Genomic DNA, 21,694 nt, shown 5'->3' on the forward strand with positions numbered 1-21,694 from the left:
AGGGCTATTTATGTCATTGGATGCCTGTGACTAGTGGTGTCCCCACAAGAATTAATGCTGGGATCCTTACAGTTTGTAATATACATGAATGATTTGGGTGTAGGTATGGGAGGCATGATCAGCAAGTGTGTGGATGATATGAAGATTGGCAGTTTTTGTTGGTCTGAAGGCTACAGGGTGACATCAGTGGGCAGAGGTAATTCTGATACTTGTGTGCAGATGTATTTTAGTAGCTCAAATGAGGCTAGGATATACGCCATGAGTGGTAAGGACACAGTATTTAGGACCAGGCACCTTAGAGTGTCAGACCAAAGATCCTTGAAGGTGACATCCCAGGTAGATAATATAGATAGGTAGGCATTTGGGATATGGACTTGGTCAGTTGGGGCAGTGAGTACGAGAGCCAAGAGGTTATGCTCCAAATTTATAGACCTTTGGTCAAACCTCAACTGGAGAACTGTGTGCAATCCTGGTCACCACACCATAGGAAGGATGTGACATCTCTGGAGAGGATGCAGAGGAGATTTACCAAGATGTTGCTGGCATGGAGCATTTCAGTTATGAGGACAGACCGCAGTGGCAGGGTCTGTTCTCCCTGGAGCAGAGGCAGTTGAGGGAATATGATTGAGATATGCAAAATTGAGGGTTATGAATAGGGTAAACTGCAGAGAACTTATTTCCATATCAGAGATGATTAAGATTAGACGACACATATTTAAGGTAGGGGACCACCTTCACCCAGAGAATGGTGGAAGCAGAGTCACAACATTTAAGAGATGACTTGATGAATCACACCGGTACAGAAAGCTATGGGCCAAGAGCTGGAAGATGGGATTAATATGATTGCGTAATCCCTGGTTATTGTGTACATGGAGGGCCGAGTGGTCTGCTTCCATGATTAGAAGTGTGACTGCTGTCTGATGTTGATGCAAGGGGACAGTGGAAGCATCAGTGGTGAGATGACTGAAAGATCTAAGCCCATCTAGCTGGATACATTCCGGCCACCGGCCTGATCGGCCTCTTCATGGGCATTCAATTAAATTGTAACTCCACGGAATTAACTTTTTTTAACTGGAAGTTGGATTAGTTCTGAGATTCAAATTAGATTCATTGATTGTGCTATAATGAACTGCATTTAATGAACAAGAGTATGAATTGTAGCTTCTCACATCCTAAGAAGAATAGATGTGTTTTTGACTTGGCATTGGCATATAAACTCTTGTTCAGAACGGAGATTATTCACAAGACTAGAATAAACGATGCCTTGGCTCCATAGGAGGATGTGCAAAGATTGATACAAATCCTGCCAATGATGATTGGCTTGCCCAGAGCCATCGTCTGATCCAAGCTGGTGCGCTGATAGTAGTGAAGATTCTTGTATGTCCTCCAGTCTCCAACACTATCCCTCTTGCATGGCACCACAAGGATAACAAAATGCAGAAGTCTTGGTTGGCACAACATCTCAGACAAACGAGACAGTCATTGCTAAAACCCCTTCCCGTCAGGATGTCCCAGACTACTAAACAAAATATTAGCTTATTTATTCATTTATTTATTTATGGAGGTAGAGCGTAGAGTAGACCCTTCTTTTGTTTAAAGCCACACTGCCCAGCCATCCTCCAATTTTCTCATGGAACAATTTGCAATCACCAATTAACCTACCAACCAGTTAATCTTTGGACTGTGGGAGGAAACTGGAGCATCTGGCGGAAATCCATGCGGTCACGGGAAGAACGTATAAACTCCTTCAGATCCAGCACATTATCCTCCGCAACTTCTGCCACCTTCAACAGGACCCCACCACTAAGCACATCCTTTCCTCTCCACCCCTCTCCGCTTTCTGCAGGGATCGGTCCCTCTGCGACTCCCTTATCCATACGTCCCTCCCCACGGATCTCCCACCTGGCTACACCTGTCCCTACACCACCTCTCTTGCCACCATTCAGGGCCCCAAACAGTCCTTCCAGGTGAGGCAACACTTCACTTGTGAGTCTATTGGGGTCATCTATTTCATCCGGTGCTCCCGGTGCAGCCTCCTCTACATCAGTGAAACCCGACGCAGATTGGGGGACCGCTTCGTCGAGCACCTCCGCTCCATCCGCCATAACAGACAGGATCTCCCGATAGCCACCCACTTCAACTCTGCTTCCCATTCCCATTCAGATATGTCCATACGTGGCCTCCTGTACTGCCATGATGAGGCTAAACTCAGGTTGGAGGAGCAACACCTCATTACCGTCTAGGTAGTCTCCAGCCCCTTGGTATGAACGTAGAATTCTCCAATTTACCAAAGGGATGGTAATTCCCTCCCCTTCCCTTCCTCTATCCTTAATTCACTCTGCCCCCTCCCCCAGCTGCCTATCACCTCCCTCATGGTTCCACCTCCTTCTGCTACCCATTGCATTTTCCCTTATTCCTTCTTCACCTTTTCTGCCTATTACTTCCCAGCTTCCCCTCCCCCAACCCTTTATCTTTCCCCTTACTGGTTTTTCACCTGGAACCTACCAGCCTTCTCCTTCCCACCCTCCCCCCACCTTCTTTATAGGGCCTCTGCCCCTTCCCTTTTCAGTCCTGACGAAGGGTTCCAGCCCGAGACGTTGACTCATCGTCTCGCGGATGCTGCCCGACCTGCTGAGTTCCTCCAGCGTGTTGTGAGTGTTGTATAAACTCTTTACAGGTAGCAACAGGAATTGAACCCAGGTGGCCTGTACTGTAAAGCGGTGTGCTAACCACTGTGCTACCATGGCACCCCATATATTATACTGTAATAATGATGGAAGGGAACACTTGCAGGGATGAATGCAGACAGCGGTGACTGGAGTTTCTGGGAGTAATTTGGAAGGCACAAGATAAATGCATCCCAACGATGAAATATTTTAAAGGGAGGATGATGCATCTGTGGCTATCAAGGGAAGTCAAAGACAACATAAAAGGAAAAAAGAGGGCATTTAATATAGCAAGAATTAGTAGGAAGTTAGAGGATTGGGAAGCTTTTAAATGCCAAGAGAAGGCAACTAAAAAGTGCCATAAGGAGAGAAGAAAATGAAATGTAAAGGTAAGCTAACCAATAATATAAGAGAACACAAAACTTTTTTTTCCCAGATGTACAAAGAGTAAAAGAGAGTCAAGAGTGGATATTGGGTCACTGGAAAATGATGCTGGAGAGCAAGTAGTGGGGGACAAAGAAATGGCATATTTTGCATCAGTGTGCCAGAAATTTAAGTGTTTCAGGCAGAAGTGAATGTAGTAACCTACTAAGGGGCAGGTACTTGGGAAGCTGAAAGTTCTGAAGGTAGATAAGCCACTTGGATCAGATGGGCTACACCCCAAGATGGATGAAGAGATTGTGCATGCATTAGTATGATCTTTCAAGAATCACTAGATTATGGAATGGTTGTGGAGACTAGAAGATCTCAAGAAGGGAGAGGGGCTGGGGGGAAAAAAAAAGGAAATTATAGGCTAGTTAGTCTGACTTCAATAGTTGGGAAGATGTTGGAGTCCATTATTAAGGATAAGGTTTCAGGGTACTTGGAGGCAATTGATAAAAGCCCTAAGTCAGCATGGTCTCAAGGGGAAATATTTGCCTGACAAATATGTTGGAATTCTTTTATGAAATTACAGGCAGGATAGACGAGTCAATGGATGTTGTTTACTTTGATTTTCAGAAGGCCTTTGACAAGGGGCCACATATTAAGCTGATTAATAAGATAAGATCCGATGGTATTACAGGAAAGATACTAACATGGATAGAAGATTGGCTGACTAGCAGAAGGCAAAGAGTGGGAATGAAGGGGGTCTTTTCTGATTGGCTGCCAGTGACTAGTGGTGTTGGTGTTGGGTCACTTTTTTTTCAGTTTATATGTCAGTGATTTAAATGACTGAATTGATAACTTAGTGGCCAAGTTTGGGGATGATAGAAAAATGGAGGGGCATGTAGTGTTGAGGAAGTAGGGAGTCTGCAGAAGGTCTTGAACAGATTGGCAGAGTGGGGAAAAAAAGTGGCAGGTACAATATAGTGTATGGTCATTCACTTTAGTAGAAGGAATAAAGGCATCAACAATTTTCTAAACTGGGAGAAAATTCAAAAATCGGAAGTGCAAAGGGACTTGGGAGTCTTCGTGCAGGTTGAGTCAGTGGTGAGGAAATGCAATGTTAGCATTTATTTCTAGAGTACTAGAAATGAAATTCTAAATTAACTTCACACTGCTGCCTGTAAGAAGTTTGTATATTCTCCCTGTGATCGCACGGGTTTCCTCCTAAAGTCCAAAGATGTACTGGTTGGTAGGTTAATTGGTCATTCTCCCATGATTAGACTAGGATTAAATCCAGGGATTGCTGGGCGGCATAGCTCGAAGGGCCGGAAGGGCCTATTCCATGCTGTATCTCAATAAAAAGGTGGTGCTGAGGCTTCATAAGGCATTGGTCCAACTGCACTTGGAGTATGATGAACAGTTTTGGGCCCCTTATGTAAAAACAGGTGTGCTAGCATTGGAGTGGGTCCAGAGGAGGTTCACGAGAATGATTCTGGGAATGAAGTGGAGGAGTGTTTGGCTCTGGGCCTGTACTTGCTGGAGTTTAGAAGAGTGAAGGGTTATCTCATTGAAACCTATTGAATATTGAAAGACCTCGTTAGAGTGGATTAGTTCGGAGTCTAGGACCCGAGGGGACAGCCTCAGAATACATGGACATTCATTAGAACAGAGATGACAAGGAATTTCTTTAGAGGGTAGTAAATCTGTGGGATTCATTGCCATAGACTACTGTGGATGCCAAGTCATTGGGAATATTTAAAGTAGAGGCTGATAGGTTCTTGATTAGTAAGAGTGCCAAAGGTTATGGGCAGAAGGCAGGAGAATGAGGTTGAGGGGGATAATAAGTCAGCCATGATGGAATGGCAGAGCTGACTCAACGGACCAAATGGCCTAATTCTGCTCTTGTGATTTATAGTCTTAAGGTAAAGCAGTAACAATGCAGAACAAAGTGTTACAGTTACAGGAAAAAGAGCAGGCAGGCAATAAGTACGAGTATGTGGTGGCCAGTGCGATCATGTTTGCTGTTGTGTGCTGGGACAGCAGGCTGAGGGTAGCAGATGCTAACAGAATCAACAAACTCATTCGTAAGGCCAGTGATGTTGTGGGGATGGAACGGGACTCTCTCACAGTGGTGTCTGAAAAGAGGATGCTGTCGAAGTTGCATGCCATCTTGGACAATGTCTCCATCCACTACATAATGTACCGGGTGGGCACAGGAGTACATTCAGCCAGAGACTCATTCCTCCGAGATGCAGCACAGAGCGTCATAGGAAGTCATTCCTGCCAGTGGCCATCAAACTTTACAACTCCTCCCTTGGAGGGTCAGACACCCTGAGCCAATAGGCTGGTCCTGGACTTATTTCCTGGCATAATTTACATATTACTATTTAACTATTTATGGTTTTATTACTATTTAATTATTTATGGTGCAACTGTAACAAAAAACAATTTCCCCTGGGATCAGTAAAGTATGACTATGACTATATGACTATAAGGTGTAAAGCCATAACAAGATAGATTGTGAAGTCAAGACTTCATCCTATCATACAGGAGGTCTGTTCAATAGTTTGGGATAGAAGCTGCCCTTGGGCCTAGTAGTACGTACTTCCATAGAACACAGCACAGACTCGATCCTTCAGCCCACAGTGTTGCACCAACCTTTTGACTTGCTCCAAGATCAAACCTAACCCTTCCTCCCCACATAGCCCTCCACTTTTCTTTTATCCATGTTCTTATGAGTCTCAGGCTTTTGTATCTTCTTGATTTTTGTTCTGTGGGGGATGGAAGAGAATGTCTGGGATGCTGATGATTAGTTAGTGTTTCAGTGATAATGTATGAGGGGTCAGTATTAGGTTCAGAGAACTTGCAGTTCTTGAAATAATGGCATGAGACAACTTGTATCCCTGGAAGGCTTGGGTCTAATATCTAACAATCCTTCCACCTACCACTTCCACTGCTCCTGGCCCTCAGCACAACATACTGTTGTCGAAGTGCATTGAAGCACATTAAAATAATAGTTCAGATGATTAAGTTACTCCATGACATAATAATTTCCCACAGGAGAAGATCATTTGGTCACCGTGCATTACTGGCTTTTAAAAGTGCTTTCAAAGTAGTACCACTACCCTTGTAGCCATAGTTACACAAATGGAATCAAGTGCCTCAGACCACTGCATCTGCACTAACCATCAAGCACTAATTTCTACATAAATCCTGCTTCCTTAAAGTTGTCATAGCTGGGGGGAGGTAGTTTAGCTACTAAGCCCAGCAGAACCATTTCTGCTGACAGGAGGAACAAAGGCAGCGTCTTAAAACCAGTTGCTTTGAGCAGATGAGGCTAGTCAGTCACAGTTGGCCACTTATCTAGGAGAAGAAAAACTTTTAATCTCAAACCTCCGCTGCCTTGCTATACCCACTCATGGGGAAGGCTTTGGCAGTAAACACTGAGGGGGAAAAATATGGAGCTGGAGCTCTTAAGGCAGTCCTACATGGAGTTCAACATTGACCGGCAACTCTTGTGATACCACTGGTGCCAAACTGGTCCATACCGTTCCTTTGGATTAATCAGCTGTTTGGAGAGGGGATGCCTGCTGCAAGGGCAACAGCTTGCTTTCTGTATTGTATTGTACTGTCCTGGCTTGTGTATCGCTGGCACACAATATCATGGTTGATCACGACCGATGATGGGCCCACGTGAATCCTACCCTAACCCCTTTTATTCTTCCCACATTTGTACCAAACTCACCCCCACAAATTCTGGCATCCCTCCACGCACTGAGGTAACTTACCACATCCATCACATTTTCAACATATCAGAGGAAACCGGATCACCGAGAAGCAACTCTCACAGTCACAGTGAGAACATTCCAACTTGCGTCCCTCTAGGTTGTCACACAAGTTGATAAGGTGGTTAAGATGATGTATGTTATGTTGGCCTTCATTAGTCACAGGATCAGGTTCAAGAATCCCAAGGTAATGTTGCAGTTTTATAAAACTCTGGTTAGACCACGCTTGGAGTACTATGTTCAGTTCTGATCACCCATTATAGGAAGGACGTAGAAGCTTTAGAGAGGGTGCAGAGGAGATGTACCAGGATGCTGTCTGGGTTAGAAAACATGTCTTATGGGGAAAGGTTGACTGAGCTAGGGCTTTTCTCTTTGTAATGAAAGACGACTTAAATGAGGTGAATAAAAGGTAAAGATATTGGTTTTCAAGGCATATTGAGGCCCTGGTTAAGAAAGAGAAGAGGTGTATAGCAGATATAGGCTGGTAGAAACAAGTGAGGTGCCTGTGGAGTATAAAAAATGCAAAAGGACACTTATAGAAATCATGAGGGCTAAAAGAAGGCATGAAATTGCCCTAGCAGACCGAGTGAAGGAGAGTCCTGAGGGATTCTAAAGATATGTTAAGAACAAAAGGATTCCAAGGAGCAAAATTGGTCCTCCGGAAGACTGAATAGTAATTTTTGTGTGGAGGCAAAAGAAATGGGGGAGATCTTAAATAAAGTTTTTGCATCTGTATTTCCCCAGGAGATGGACACAGAGTCTATAGAAGTGAGGCAACGTGACATTAATTTCATGGACTCTATACAGATTAGAGAAGGTATTTACTGTCCTGAGGTGAATCTGGGTGGATAATTCCCCTGGGCCTGACGAGGTGGATCCCTTGGACCCTACGGGAGGCAAGTGCAGAAATTGCTGGGCTCTCGCAGAGATATTTAAATCATCCTTAGCGACAGGAGAGGTACCGGAGGATTGGAGGATAGCCATTGTTATTCCACTGTTTAAGAAAAGGTATAAACAGAAACCAGGAAATTATAGGCCTTTGAGTCTGTCATCAGTTGTGGAAAAGTTTTTGGAAGCTACCCTAAGGGATCGGATATGTAAGTATTTGGATAGACATGGACTGATTAAAGATATTTAGCATGACTTTGTGTGTAGTACATCACGTCTAAACAATTTTACAGATTTTTTTGAGGAAGTTACCAGGAAAGTGGATGAAGGCAAGGCAGTGGATGTTCTCTACGTGGATATTAGCAAGGCATTTGACTGGGTCCTGCATGGGAGGTTGGTCACAAAGGTTCTGTCACTCGGCATTCAAGATGAGGATTGGATTAGACATTGGCTTTATGGGAGAAGCCAGAGAGTGATTGCAAATGGTTGCCTCTCTGACTTGAGGCCTGTGACTAGTAAAGTGTTGCAGGGATGAGTGTCAGGTCAGTTGTTCTTTGTCATCAATATCAACGATTTCGGTGATAATATGGTTAACTGGATCGACTAATTTGCAGATGACACCAAGATTGGGGGTGTAGTGAACAGTGAGGAAGGCTGTTGTGGAAATGCAATGTTAGCATTTATTTCTAGAGTACTGGAAACGAAATTCAAAAGGGACTTTTTAAGAGACACTTAGGCAAATGAAAGAAAGAAAAATGGAGGACTATGTGGGAGGAAAGGGTTAGATTGATTGTGGAGTAGGTTAAAAGGTCAGCACAACTTAGATGGCTAAAGAGCTTGTACTGCTGTACTGTTCTATGTTCCACACAGCACAAGAGGTCAGGATTGAACTAGGTTCTCTGGAGCTGTGAGGCAGCAGCACTACCAGCTACACCATTCTGTTGTCCTCATTGTAAACAGTTTCCATTACTTTATTAGAATCCTTGCTGATTGTGATTACCTCCATTAACCTCCTCTTAACCATGTCTCCTCTAAGGATCACACCTCCGACTTTTCAGTCTGTCCTTTAGAACTGGTGTCCTTCATTCCCGGAATCATTCCGCAAGATCACACCTTTCCCACCTTAACAGTCCTACATAGAACTATGTGGTAGCCATTGAATCTGTGGTCCGCGGGGATCTTCAGTGGCTCTGTTGTAAGTGTGTTTTCTTGTGGCAGATGTTCCATGAAGACGCCGCTGGAGGCTGGCAGCTCGTGGCAGTGGATGTCAACAAGCCTCAGGGCAGAGCTCCTGCCTACCTGCAGGTATGTTGGGATGTGGGTGAGGGGGGGGGGGGCAAAAGAGTGGCTGGTATGGTTAGAGGATGTTGACGTTTCTCCTAAGAGTTAAGGCCTTTCGAATGAAGTCTGTAGCCCTCAGTGACTTGGATTTGTACACCAACTTCAGTGTAGTTTCTTAATAAAAACTTTGGTCAAAGCATATCCTAACCCACATTGCGAGGTGTTGGAGCAGGCAATCAAAGTTAGTCAAGTTATTACCATGTGCAGAAATGCATGTATATATAGGTACAATGAAAGACTTGCTTGCAGAGGCGTCTCAGGCACATAGCATCAGATACACAACATTCACAACAAAAAAAATACAAATTATATACTTTCTAATATAAGAAAGATCATTAAGAACCAAAAAAATTGATTTTAGTCCAAGGTGATCAAAGTGGTCATGTTGCTGCTTGGTAGTGATTAGGGTTGTGCTGGTTGTTTCAAGAACTGAATGTTTGAAGGTAATAGCTGTTCTTGAGTCTGGTGGTATGGGGCTTTAGGCTTCTGTATCTCCTACTCTATGGTAGCAATGAGAAAATGGGATAGCTAGGTGATGGGGCTCTTCGTAGCATTTACCTCCTGGATGCAGTGCCTACTGTAGATACTACCATTGGTGGGAAGGGATGTGCCCGTGATGTATTAGGCAGAGCCCACTACTCCTTGCAGCTTCTTGCAATCCTACATATGTGAATTGCTGTACCAGACTGATGCAATCAGTTAGAACAGCGGTCCCCAACCACCGACCGGTACCGGGCTGCAAAGCATGTGGTACCGGGCCGCGAGAAAACGATATGAGTCAGCTGCACCTTTCCTCATTCCCTGTCACACACTGTTAAAATTAAACATAGGGTTGCCAACTGTCCCGTATTAGCTGGAACATCCCGTATATTGGGCTAAATTGGTTTGTTCCATAATGGGACCGCCCTTGTCCCGTATATTCCCCGCTAAGGTAGAACGTTCCTATGAAACCTTTCGTGCCGAAATGGCGTAAAGCGAAGAAGCAGTTACCATTAATTTAGATGGGAAAAATTTTTGAGCATTTCCAGACCCAAAAAATAACCTACCAAATCATTCCAAATAACGCATAAAACTTAAAATAACACGAACATATAGTAAAAGCAGGAATGATATGATAATTACACAGCCTATATAAAGTAGAAGTAATGTATGTACAGTGTAGTTGGGAAGATCAAGTCAAACCTGATTTGTGGGGGGGGAGGAAATCAGCACATACGCGCACGTCATGCGTGCGCACACAGGTGCCCGCGCAAGGCTTCATGGTCATGTAGTCTTTCTCAGGGTAAACACTGTCCTGTATTTAACTTGCTACTTTTGTCCCTTATTTGGGAGTGAGAAAGTTGGCAACCCTAACTGCAAAAGACATGTTGAGGTGAGTTTAACCCTACTAGAACAGCCCCCCCTCCCCCCATCCCGGTCGGCCGGTCCACGGTGCAAAAAAGGTTGGGGACCCCTGAGTTAGAATACTTTCAACAGTACATCTGTAGAAGTTTGTTAGAGTTCAATGACACGTTGAGCCTCCTAATAAAGTAAAAATACTGCCGTGCTTTCCTTGTGATTGTATCTATGACAAGTTATCCAGTAGGTTAACACCCATAAGTTGAAACATAGAAAACCTACTGCACAATACAGGCCCTTTGCCCTACAAAGTTGTGCCGAACATGTCCCTACCTTAGAAATTACTAGGGTTACCCATAGCCCTCTATTTTTCTAAGCTCCATGTACCTATCCAAAAGTCTCTAAAAAGACCCTATCGTATCCGTCTCCACCACTGTTGCCGGCAGCCCATTCCACGCAAAACTGCTGATTTCCCCCAATGAAGACAATTGCATGTACTCAGCTGCAGTGGGAGGTATTCAGGAGTAGCATAAAGAGGAAGAGAAGCAGAGGGACTTGTGGAAGGAAATGAGAGATTCTGTACTACCTGTATCGTGTCAACAAAGCCCTGAGTAACTGCAGTAAGATTTGAGCAAGCTAGCAAATCAAAGCTTCCCATTTGACGTTTGTAATTTAAATGTAGGATGAGATGAGAAGTTGAGGCAAAGTGAAGGCATTCGCATCAGCAAGGTCTGAAACAGAATAAAGTAAATTGCTGTAATCTGTGAAAATATTCTCTTGGGCGACTGTGTTGTTATATTCAATTGACTTCCTTTGGGATATGAGGAATAGCCTGTGGCATCTAACAGCATTTTATAATCTAATTTATTCTTAGAAAGGAAATTCTATTCAACTGATTATTCATTGCCTCTTCTTGTTGCTTTTTTAAATTAAATCAGCTTATGAAAAGAATTAGGATACATATAAGTGAGTTGCTTGGTGTTTTTTTTTTGTTTGCTGCCTTCACAATGCATCTTCAGAATCCTCCCAGTAATTCCCAGAGGCAGTTTTGCTATCTCCTCTACCAGGGTGATGCCCCATGACTTCTCTCCAGAGGTGTTTCCTGACCAGCAACACAATTAGTTGCTTGTATTTTGAGTTGTGATGTGCTATTTATAAATACTCACGCCTTAACACTGCTAGTTTGGCAACCCTTGCAATTTCATACAATGTTTAACCATGTTCTTGGAGTTATCACATAATACTGAATTTTTCCAGTTTAGTTCATATCTTGGATCACAGAGCAACCATAATCTTCCTGAACGAAAGAACAGTTTTGAAGGGCTGAATGTCTCCTCCAGTGTGTTCTTAATTCTGCTTGGCATTGACCTCCTCTCACTGCTCTCCCTCTTGTTTATCCAGCTTCCCCTTCATTTCCTCTCTGCTCTCTCCCAGGGCAGCACGGTAGCATTGAGGTTAAAGTAATTCTTTACAGTGTCTGCAACTTGACTTCGTTCCACTGCTGTCTGTAAGGAGCTTATACTTTCTCCCTGTGACCGCATGGATTTCCTCCAGGTGCTCAGGTTTTCTCCCATATTCCAAAGTAGTAAAGATTAAAGTGAGTGAGCCGTGGACATGCTATGTTTGCGCTGGAAGCATGGCAACACTTGTGGGCTGCCCCCAGCACATATTGGACCATTGGTGGTTGTTGCAAAGAATTCATTTAACTGTATGTTTCAATGTACATGTGACAAATAAAGCTGATCTTTAATCACCTCTGCCTGTGGGGGCAAACACTCCATTTTCTCCACTCCTTGGGGGAAAAGGGATTCAGCATGGAAATGGTCCTTCAGTCCATTCAGTCTGACTATCAACCATTCTCCATTCTACCTTGATGCATTTTATTGCCACTTTCCTATTAACTACCAATCGCCTACAAACCAGGAACAACTTGCAGCAAACAATAAATTGCCAACTCCCATGGTTTTGTGGGAAGAAATCAGAGCACCCATGGGAACCTCACACAGTCACATGGGCAATGTGCAGACGCCACACGGATAGAGACAGAGGTCGGCCTTGAACTGGGCATAGTGGAGATGTGAGGCAGTAGCATCTCTCCCAGCTGGATGTGAGGCAGTAGCATCTCTCCCAGCTGAGGTAGCAGTGTCACCAGCTCCCCTACAAGAAGAAACATCAGCATTTACCTGTCCCCCCTCGGACAGACACGCAGGATCAAGGATGAGTTGCTTCCACTCCATTTTAAATAAATGAGGGATGCTCATGATGTGAGATAACAGCTGCACATTGGTCCCTACACAGTCTTGCCATAAGAGCAGGATTGGGCCGTTCAGTCGTGGCTGATTTACTTTCCTTCTCAATCCTGTTCCTCTGCCTTCTCCCTGTAACCTTTGTCCTAATTAATCAAGAACCTATCAACCCTCGCTTTAAATATGCCCAATGACTTGGTCTCCACAGCTGTCTGTGGCGAAGAATTCTACAGATTCATTACCCTCTGACTAAAGGAATTCTTCCTTATCGAGGGCTTGATTCAGCACAGAGGTCAATGTTCCATTGCACAGACATGGAGTCTGTTCCCTTTCAATGTTTTTTTGCCTCCCCACCTGAGAAAGGAAGTGTTTGCGATGGAGTGAGTGTGTAGCAAAGGTTCCCTACATTGGTCCCAGGAATGGTGGACTTCCTGCACGACGATTCAGGGCCAACTAGGCCTGAATTCTCTGCACTTCGGACAACTAAGAGGTAATCCCACTGAAGAATTCTTACAGGGCATGACAGGCTGGGGCAGGCAGCTGAGGTCCAGAACCTGCACTGACATTTGAGGAAAAAATGGAGTCACTTAGGAATGAGATGAGAAATATCTTGACTGAGATGTTGCTGAACCTTTGGAAATCTCTACCCCTGGAGACTTGGGTCACTGAATTCATTTAGAACAGATGGATAGATCAAGAGAATAAAGGGGGAAGGCTAGCCGTGAACTTGAATAACAGAACAGTCTCAATGAAAATAGCTGTCTCCTGCTTGTTTCTTATGCACACACAAATGATGCCATAGTCAATTTAAGTTTTCCACTGTAAACCTTAAGTTCTGTTGCTAGATCATTCCTGGAATCTGAATCCCTAGTCTGTTACTAACTCACTAAACAAGCATTGCTACATGTATCGCCTTTGGTTTTTCTTACTGCCCATAAACCCACAGCATATGAAAACTGTCTTAAAAATTAACGATGTCAAGTGTTTCTGATAAGAACTGGACTTGAGGCTTGGATTGCATTTGTGTTTTATTTTGGGGGTGGGGGGGAGAAGCAGAATTAAATGACAGAAGAAATAAGCTGTCAAATTAAAACTGAAACAACAGGAATTCTGCAGATGCTGGAAATTCAAGCAACATACATAAAAGTTGCTGGTGAACGCAGCAGGCCAAGCAGCATCTATAGGAAGAGGCGCAGTCAACGTTTCAGGCCGAGACCCTTCGTCAGGACCCAATTAAAACTGAATTGATTTTGCATCCCTGGTAACAGTAAGCGAAATTGAGCAAAATGTATAATTTTAAAGCTGTGTGCATTACCCTTAGAATTTGATGTTACTTCACAATAAGATGTGTTGATGGAAGAATGTTATAAAAACATGACTATACTTGTATAATATATACTTAAAGCAGTACCATAATTCATTGACAAGTCCCACAAGGTGTATTTTTAAATTAACAAAACTGACAAATCAAGCGAAAATAGTCTTGAAAACTGTTAATGCATCTGGGTTTCCCTGCACAACATCTAAGACTTGTCTAAACCACAGGCACATCACGTCAAAATGTGGAGCATTGGACAAATCTATAAATGTGTTTGCTGCACTCTAGGATAATTCAGTAACTACAGTTTCAGCAAAGGCAAGGAGAGACAGATTTGACAATATTCAGTCAATCCCTCTTTAGCTAATTATTCATGCAGTAATAGTAATGCTAATCTGCTGGCACTAGCTAAATGATTTCTGGCATTCGTATATTTTGTAACAATAACATCAATTAATATTTTTTCTTTGAGTTAATGTTTTCAAAGCTGCATTGGTTCATTCAGAAGAATTAAATCTGTCAGTTCTTTCACATCAAAAACTTAATTTCCTGCAGATTTGTGAGTTGAGAGTGCAGAATTCTAATAAAGTCAATTTGCTACAAAATCTTCATTAATTGATCTGTGGAAATCAATGAGAATAAGATGTATGGAAATGTTCTAAGAGGCAAGTTATTTTTATTACAAAATATCCCATAATCATTAGGGAAATTGAAGCTGTTTGAAGTTTAGTACCTGGAAGCTATCACTAAATCCAGGAGCAGTTGACTGAATAACACCACTACGATTTCACTGAAGACATGACAGGTTAAGTCCTTAATGTGTAGCTGTCTGTAGCATCAGGCTAGAGAATGTCATTGGTTTGATTTGCAATGATTTTTCAGACAGTTCTTCAGACAGTCCCTTCTGCATTCTTGCCAGCGGCGTGAAAGGTGAATATAAAAGGTTTTCACCCCTGAGCTGTAGACATGGTGTTATGGTTCCATGTTCCTTACATCACCCATTTCCTCCAGTCAGTCACCTTTGCAAGTCCTTCGTGTTTCTAGCAATAGCTCGTTCATTATGTACCATGTCATACGACGTGGGCACAGTCTTTCCATGCCCATGATTGTTCTTGGCAAATTTTTCTACAGAAGTGGTTTGCCATTGCTGCCTTCTGGGCAGTGTCTTTACAAGATGGGTGACCCTGGCTATTCTCAGTACTCTTCATGGATAGTCTGCTTGCCGTCAGTGGTTTCATAACTGGGCCTTGTGATATGCACCAGCTGCTCATATGACCATCCACCACCTACTCCCATGGCTTCATATGATCAGGGTGGGATGAGGGGGGTTAAGCACGTGCTACATCTTGCCCAATGGTGACCTGCATCGTAGCAAAAGGAAGGAGCACCTTACACTTCCTTTAGTAGGGATACCCCGCCACCTTCTATCAACAGCATCTTTTGTACGTTCAGGAGGTTCCAAGGAGCTTGCACTCAGTGACCACTTTATTAGGTACACCTCGTTAATGCAAATATCGAGTAAGTCAATCGTGGCAGCAACTCAACAGATAAAAGCATGCAGACATGGTTAAGAAGTTCAATTGTTGTTCATGCCAAACATGGGAAATAAATTTGATCCTAAGCGACTTTGCCCGTAGAATGATTGTTGGTGCTAGACAGGGTGGTTTGAGTACCTCAGAAACAGCGGATCTCCTGGCATTTTCACACACAACAGTTTCCAGAGTTTATAGAGAATGGTGTTTTTTTAAAAAAAAAACAAACGAACAACATCCAATGAGCGGCAGTTCTGTGGGCAAAAATCCTTGTTAATGAGAAGGGTCAGAGGAGAATGTCCAGACTGGTTCAAGCTGACAGGAAGCCACAAAAAACTCAAACAACAGTAGTGTGGAGAAAAGCATCTTAGAATGCACATGTCTAACCTTGAAGTGGATGGGTTACATTAGCAGAAGCCCACAAATAGACATTCAGTGGTCACTTTATTAACTACAGGAGGTACCTAATAAAGTGCCCGCTGAGTGTATATCCACAGAAATCATTTTTGAAATAAAAGATGTAGGAATTTTGGTAGCCTATTGAACACAGCAAGATGGTGCAGTTGTTTAGATTAGCTTAGATTATGAGGACACTCAGTCCTTGTTTATTGTCATTTAGAAATGCATGCATTAAGAAATGATACAAGATGTTATTGAGGCCACACGAGTACTGTTGTGCAGTTTTGGTCACTGCTATAAGAAAGATGTCTTTAAGCTGGAAAGGGTGCTAAGAAGGACACGAAGGCTTGAATTATAAGGAGTAGTTGGACAGACTAGGACCTTATTCCTTAGAGCAGAGGTTACTACTCAGTCTCCTTAATGAGCTTTATTAAATCATCATGCACATGGACTGTGTCGAGCGCATAGTCTTTTCACAGTGAAACAGAACCTAAAACTAGAGGGCATTGTTCTAATGTGAGAAGGGAACGGTTTAAAAGGGACCTGAGGGGCAATTTCATGCTGAGGGTGGTGCATTTATGAGAAGAGCTGCCAGAGAGAATAGTTGAGGCAGATACAATAACGATTTAAAAGACATTTGGATAAGGAAATAGGGAAGTTTCAGAAGGTTTGAGTGAAACTCAAGAAAATGAGACTAGTTTAAGGGGGCATCTTTGATGCATTGGGCCAAAAGGCATGTTTCCATGCTATATCTGGTGAGCTGCAAGATTATAACTAGATTATCTTGTTAGGTTACTGTTATGGACTTGACTCCTCTGCAGGTGGTTTGTGGGTTCTTGTACATTCACTGAAAGGCGCAGACGGGTTTCGCTGCTTCTGGAAACAGTGCAGTGTTCCCTCAGTACTACGCAGCATGTCAGCCTGGATTTTGTGCTGGGGTCAGTGCGGTGGGTTGTGAATCCACGGCCTTGTGATCTGAGGTGTGAGTACAGCTTGCTCAACCACAACTGGTCAGAAGGTGAAGGGCTTTACGTTGGTCAAGAATTTAACCAGTCCTTCCACGGGACCACTGACTATTCTGCCCCTGAGTTCAAGTGCAGACAGACAGAGATATGTTGAAGTGAGTTGTTGCTGTGGATCACAATAATTAGGTTGTCAATGTTTGCTGCCTCCCTTGAAACATTCATCTCTGTGTATCACAGCAAGACATCATGCATTTGATGGACTTGAATACTCAATGATCGTCAGCTCATTAAGAAAACAACTCTAGCAGTTTCATTTAAACTACTTTAGTCCAAATGAAGATATTTATCCAGCAGCAATAAAAATATGTCTTTCAAGCATCCTGGAACACTTTCATAATTATCAAATCTGAATTGCAGGTTTGCTTGAAGCATTCTTCCGTTTTGATGTTTCGAACTTTATGTCTAGAACTTTAATTTGAATTCTGGCAAAACAAGGGCCATCAAGTTCAGTGTTTTTGATATATATTGTCTAAGTAAACACATTAAGTTTGGTCATTTATAGAATAGTCCAGGGGCAGTATGTTCCTGTTAGGGTGAAGGGTAGACCTGGCTGACAACAGATCTTGAGGCCCTGGGTGGGGTTTTTTAAATTAAAATTTCCCCTCAGTGTAACACTCTTGCAGACTGGAAAGTGACTAAATTTGTTCTATTGTTTAAGAAGGGTATCAAGGACCAGTCTGGGAACTACGGGATGGTCAGCCTGACATCAGTGGTGGGAAAGTTACTCTGAGGGACAGGATCTACCAGCATTTAAATAGGCAGCCTGACTAGGAGGAGTCAGCAAGGCTTTGTGCATGAGCTCTCGTGGATGAAACTTTGAAGATGGGAGGGCTCTTTGACCATACTGTAGGCACTGTGTATGCAGCACTTCTGATATGTCCTGACTCGGGGTGGGAGGGGGGAGGTTGCAAGGAGAGAGACCCCAATGATGTTTTCACTTTCCCAGTGGTCACTTTTGAAAGTTGCTGTTGAATCTGCTTCCACCACTACCAGGGCACTGGACTCCAGATTACATCAATTTGCTCAGTAAAGATGTTTTCCTTCTCTTCCCTCAGCCAGTCATCTTCACCCCGTTCACAGATCCTCCTGCCACTCATTTTCTCCATCAGAATCAGGTTTAGTATCACCAACATGTGTTGTGAAATTTGTTAACTTAGCAGCAGCAGTAGTACAATGCAATACGTGATAATATAGAAAGAAAAAATGAGTAAACCAATTTCAGTAAGTGTGAATATATGTATTAAAATAGATTAAAATAGTGCAAAAACAGAAGTAATTTTTTTTGTGAGATAGTGTTCATGGGTTCAATATCCATTTAGGAATTGTACGGCAGAGGGGAAGAAGCTGTTCCTGAATCACTGAGTGTGTGCCTTCAGGCTTCTGTACCTCCTTCCTGATGAGAATAATGAGAAGAGGGCATGCCCTGGGTGATGGGGTCCTTAATAATGGATGTCGCTTTTCTGAGGCACCATACCTTGAAGATGTCTTGGGAACTATGGAGTTGACTACTTTACAACTAGTAGTAAAGTCTCTCTCCCTCCCCCCCCCGCCCCCACCCTAATACCAGACAGTGTTACAGCCTGTCAGAATGCTCTCTCTAACATCTGTAGAAGTTTTTGAGTGTTTTAGGTGACAAACCAAATCTGTTCAAACTTCTAATGAAATATAGTCACTGCCTTGCTGCCTTTATAACTGCTTCGATGTGTTGAGACCAGGTTTGATCCTCGGATATCTTGACACCCAGGAACTTGAAATTGCTCATTCTAATTCACTTCTGATCCCTCTGAGGATTGGTTCGTGTTCCCTTGTCTTACCCTTCCTGAAGTCTACAATCAGCTCTTTCATCTTTGAATGCAAGGTTGTTGCTGTAACACCACTCAAGTAGCTGGTATATCTCGCTCCTGTATTCTCTCATCTCCATCTGAGATTCTGCCAACAATGGTTGTATCATCAGCAAACATAGAAGGTATTTGAGCTATACCTAGCCACACAGTCATGGGTATAGAGGGAGTAGAGCAGTGGACTAAGTACACAGCCATGAGATGAGCCAATGTTGATTGTCAGCAAGGAGAAGATATTATCACCAATCTGCACTGATTGCCTTCTTCCAATAAGGAAGTCAAGGATCCAATTGCAGAGGGAGGTACAGAAGCCCAGGTTCTATAGCTTATTGATCAGGACATCAGGAATGATGGTGCTAAACGTTGAGCTATAGTTAACAGACAGCATCCTGACACAGGTGTTTGTATTGTCCAGGTGATCTAAGGCTGTGTGAAGAGCCATTGAGACTGTATCTGCTGTAGACCTATTGTGGCAATCGGCAAACTACAGTGGGTCCAGGTCCTTGTTGAGGCAGGAGTTCATTCTAGCCACGACCAACCTCTCTCTCAAAGCATTTCATCACTGTAGATGAGAGTGCTACTGGACAATAGTCATTAAGGGCAGCTCACACTACTCTTAGGCACTGGTAAAATTGTTGCCTTTTTGAAGCAGATGGGAATTTCCGACTGTAGCAGTGAGAGGTTGAAAATATCCTTGAATACTCCAGCCAGCTGGTTGGCACAAGTTTTCAGAGCCTTACCAGATACTCCATTGGGACCTGCCACCTTGTGAGACTTCACCCTCCTTAAAGACGGCCTAATATTGGCATCTGAGATGAAGATCGCAGGGTCACCAGGTTCAGCAGGGATTTTTGCAGCTGTAGTTATGAAGGCTGCCGCCTTCAAGCACCTCATCTTGACGATGTCCTTGATGGTGGGGAGGATTGTGCCCAGTTCTGGTCACTGACCTACAGGAAAGATATTGATAAGACTGAAAGTGTACAGAAAAAAGTTAAAGAATGTTGCTAGGGCTTGAAGACCTGAATTATAGGAAAAGTCGAATAGATTGGGACTTGTGTCAATGACATAGCTGCACACTGTACAGTGATGTGTTACTCAGCGAGGATCACTCTTACTTTGGAGTCTGAAGGTTGCTGGCTTGAATCTCAGAACAACACAGTACAAGCCCTTCGGTCCACAATGTTGTGCCGACCTGTTGACCTACTCCGAGATGAATCTACTGCTTCCCTCTCGCATAGCCACATGGGTTAAAGAAAAATGGAGATTTGTCCAAGAATGTCTTGAACATCTCTAAAGTATCTGCCTCTACTATCATCCTTGGTAGTGTGTTGCATGAACTTACCACTTCTTTTCAAAAACAAAAAAAGTCTACCTCTGACCTCTCTTGCCCCACCCACCACACTTTCCTCTAATCACCTTAAGTACAGGAGTTGGGATATTATGTTGAAGTTGTGTCAGACATTGGTAAATCCTGATTTGGAATATTTTGTGCAGTTCTGGTCATCTGCCTATATGAAAGCTATCAATAAAATTGAAAGAGTACAGAGAAAATTTACAAGAGATGTGGGACCTGAAGACCTGCGTTATAGAGAAAGGTCAAATAAATTAGGACTTTATTCCCGAGAGCATAGGAGAATGAGGAGAGGTTAGATAGAGGTATACAAAATAATGAGGGGTATAAACAGGGTAAATGCAAGCTGCTTGTGTCCACTGAGGATGGGTGAGACTAGAACTAGTGGTCATAGGTTAGGAGTGAAAGGTAAAATATTTATGGGGAACCTGAGGAGGAACTTCACTCAAAGGGTGGTGTGAGTGTGGAATGAGCTGCCAACAGAAGTGGTGGATGGCATTTGATTTCAACATTTCAGAGAAATTTGGATAAGTACATGAATGAAAAGGGTATGGAGGGCTATAGTGCAGGTCAGTGGGACTAGGCAGAATAGCAGCTCAGCATGTACTAGATGGGCTGAAGGTCCTTTGTGCTGTAATGCTCTATGGTTCTAATTATGCGTTCTCATATTAGCTATTGACACTCTGGGAAAAGGGTGCTGGCTGTCCACTATAAATGTGCCTCTTACCATCTTGTATATCTCTATCAAGTCTCCTCCCATCCATCTTTGAGCCAAAGAGATAAGCCCTAGCTCACTCAACCTTCTCTCATTCTATAATCCAGGTAGCATCCTGGTAAATCTGCACTGCATTTTTTTTTAAAGCTTTCACATTCTTCCTATTTTTGTAAACCAGAACTGAACATGATACTCTAAGTCTGATGTAACCAGAGTTTTATAGAGCTGCAACATAACATCCTGAACTCAGTCCCCTGACTAACAAAGGCTAACACACCATGCACCTTAACTATCCTATCAAATTGCTTGGCAACTTTGAAGGATCTATGAACTAGGATTTCAAGTCCTCTCTTTTCTGCCACACTGCTGAGAGTCCTGCCATTAACTTTATACTCTGGCATCAAGTTCATCCTTCCAAAGTTTATCATCATCCAACCAAGGTCTGCTTCCAGTCAATGAGCAGTTGTAACTTATGACAACCCAATCTACACTGTCCACAACACCTCCAACCTTTGTGATGTCTGCAAGCATACTACTTCCACTTCCTCATCTGTCATTTTTATAAGTTACAAAGAGCAGGGGTCCCAGAACAGATTGCTGCAAAACATCACTGGTTACCAACTTCCAGACAGAATATGCGCCATCTGCTACCACCCTCTGCCTCTTGTGGGCAAGCCAATTCTGAATCCATGCAGCTAAATTTTCCTGGATCCCATGCCTCTTGACTTTCTGAACAAGCTGGTCATGGGACATCTTGTTAAAAGCCTTACAAAAATCCATCTACACCACATCCACCACACTATCTTTGTCAAATTGTTTTGTCACAACCTTGAAGAATTGAGTCAGGCTCATGAGGCACAACCTGTCTCTTACAAAGCCATGC

The 21,694-nt window shown here is 43.2% G+C and overlaps 1 protein-coding gene across 5 annotated transcripts in view; it reads left to right on the forward strand.

Annotated features, from left to right (window-relative positions):
- Positions 1-21,694, forward strand: part of nalcn (sodium leak channel, non-selective) — a 192,635-nt gene that overhangs the window by 43,908 nt on the left and 127,033 nt on the right. For all 5 annotated transcript variants that reach the window (XR_010018015.1, XR_010018016.1, XM_063048375.1 and 2 more), the window contains one exon: positions 8,924-9,010. Coding sequence is in view for 3 of the 5 variants with exons in the window: in XM_063048375.1 (XP_062904445.1) it covers positions 8,924-9,010 (87 nt within the window). In the remaining 2 variants the exon portion in view is untranslated. The remainder of the gene's footprint in view (positions 1-8,923; positions 9,011-21,694) is intronic.

Source organism: Mobula hypostoma, chromosome 5 (genome assembly GCF_963921235.1).
Source record: "Mobula hypostoma chromosome 5, sMobHyp1.1, whole genome shotgun sequence".
Classification (NCBI taxonomy): Eukaryota; Metazoa; Chordata; class Chondrichthyes; order Myliobatiformes; family Myliobatidae; genus Mobula; species Mobula hypostoma.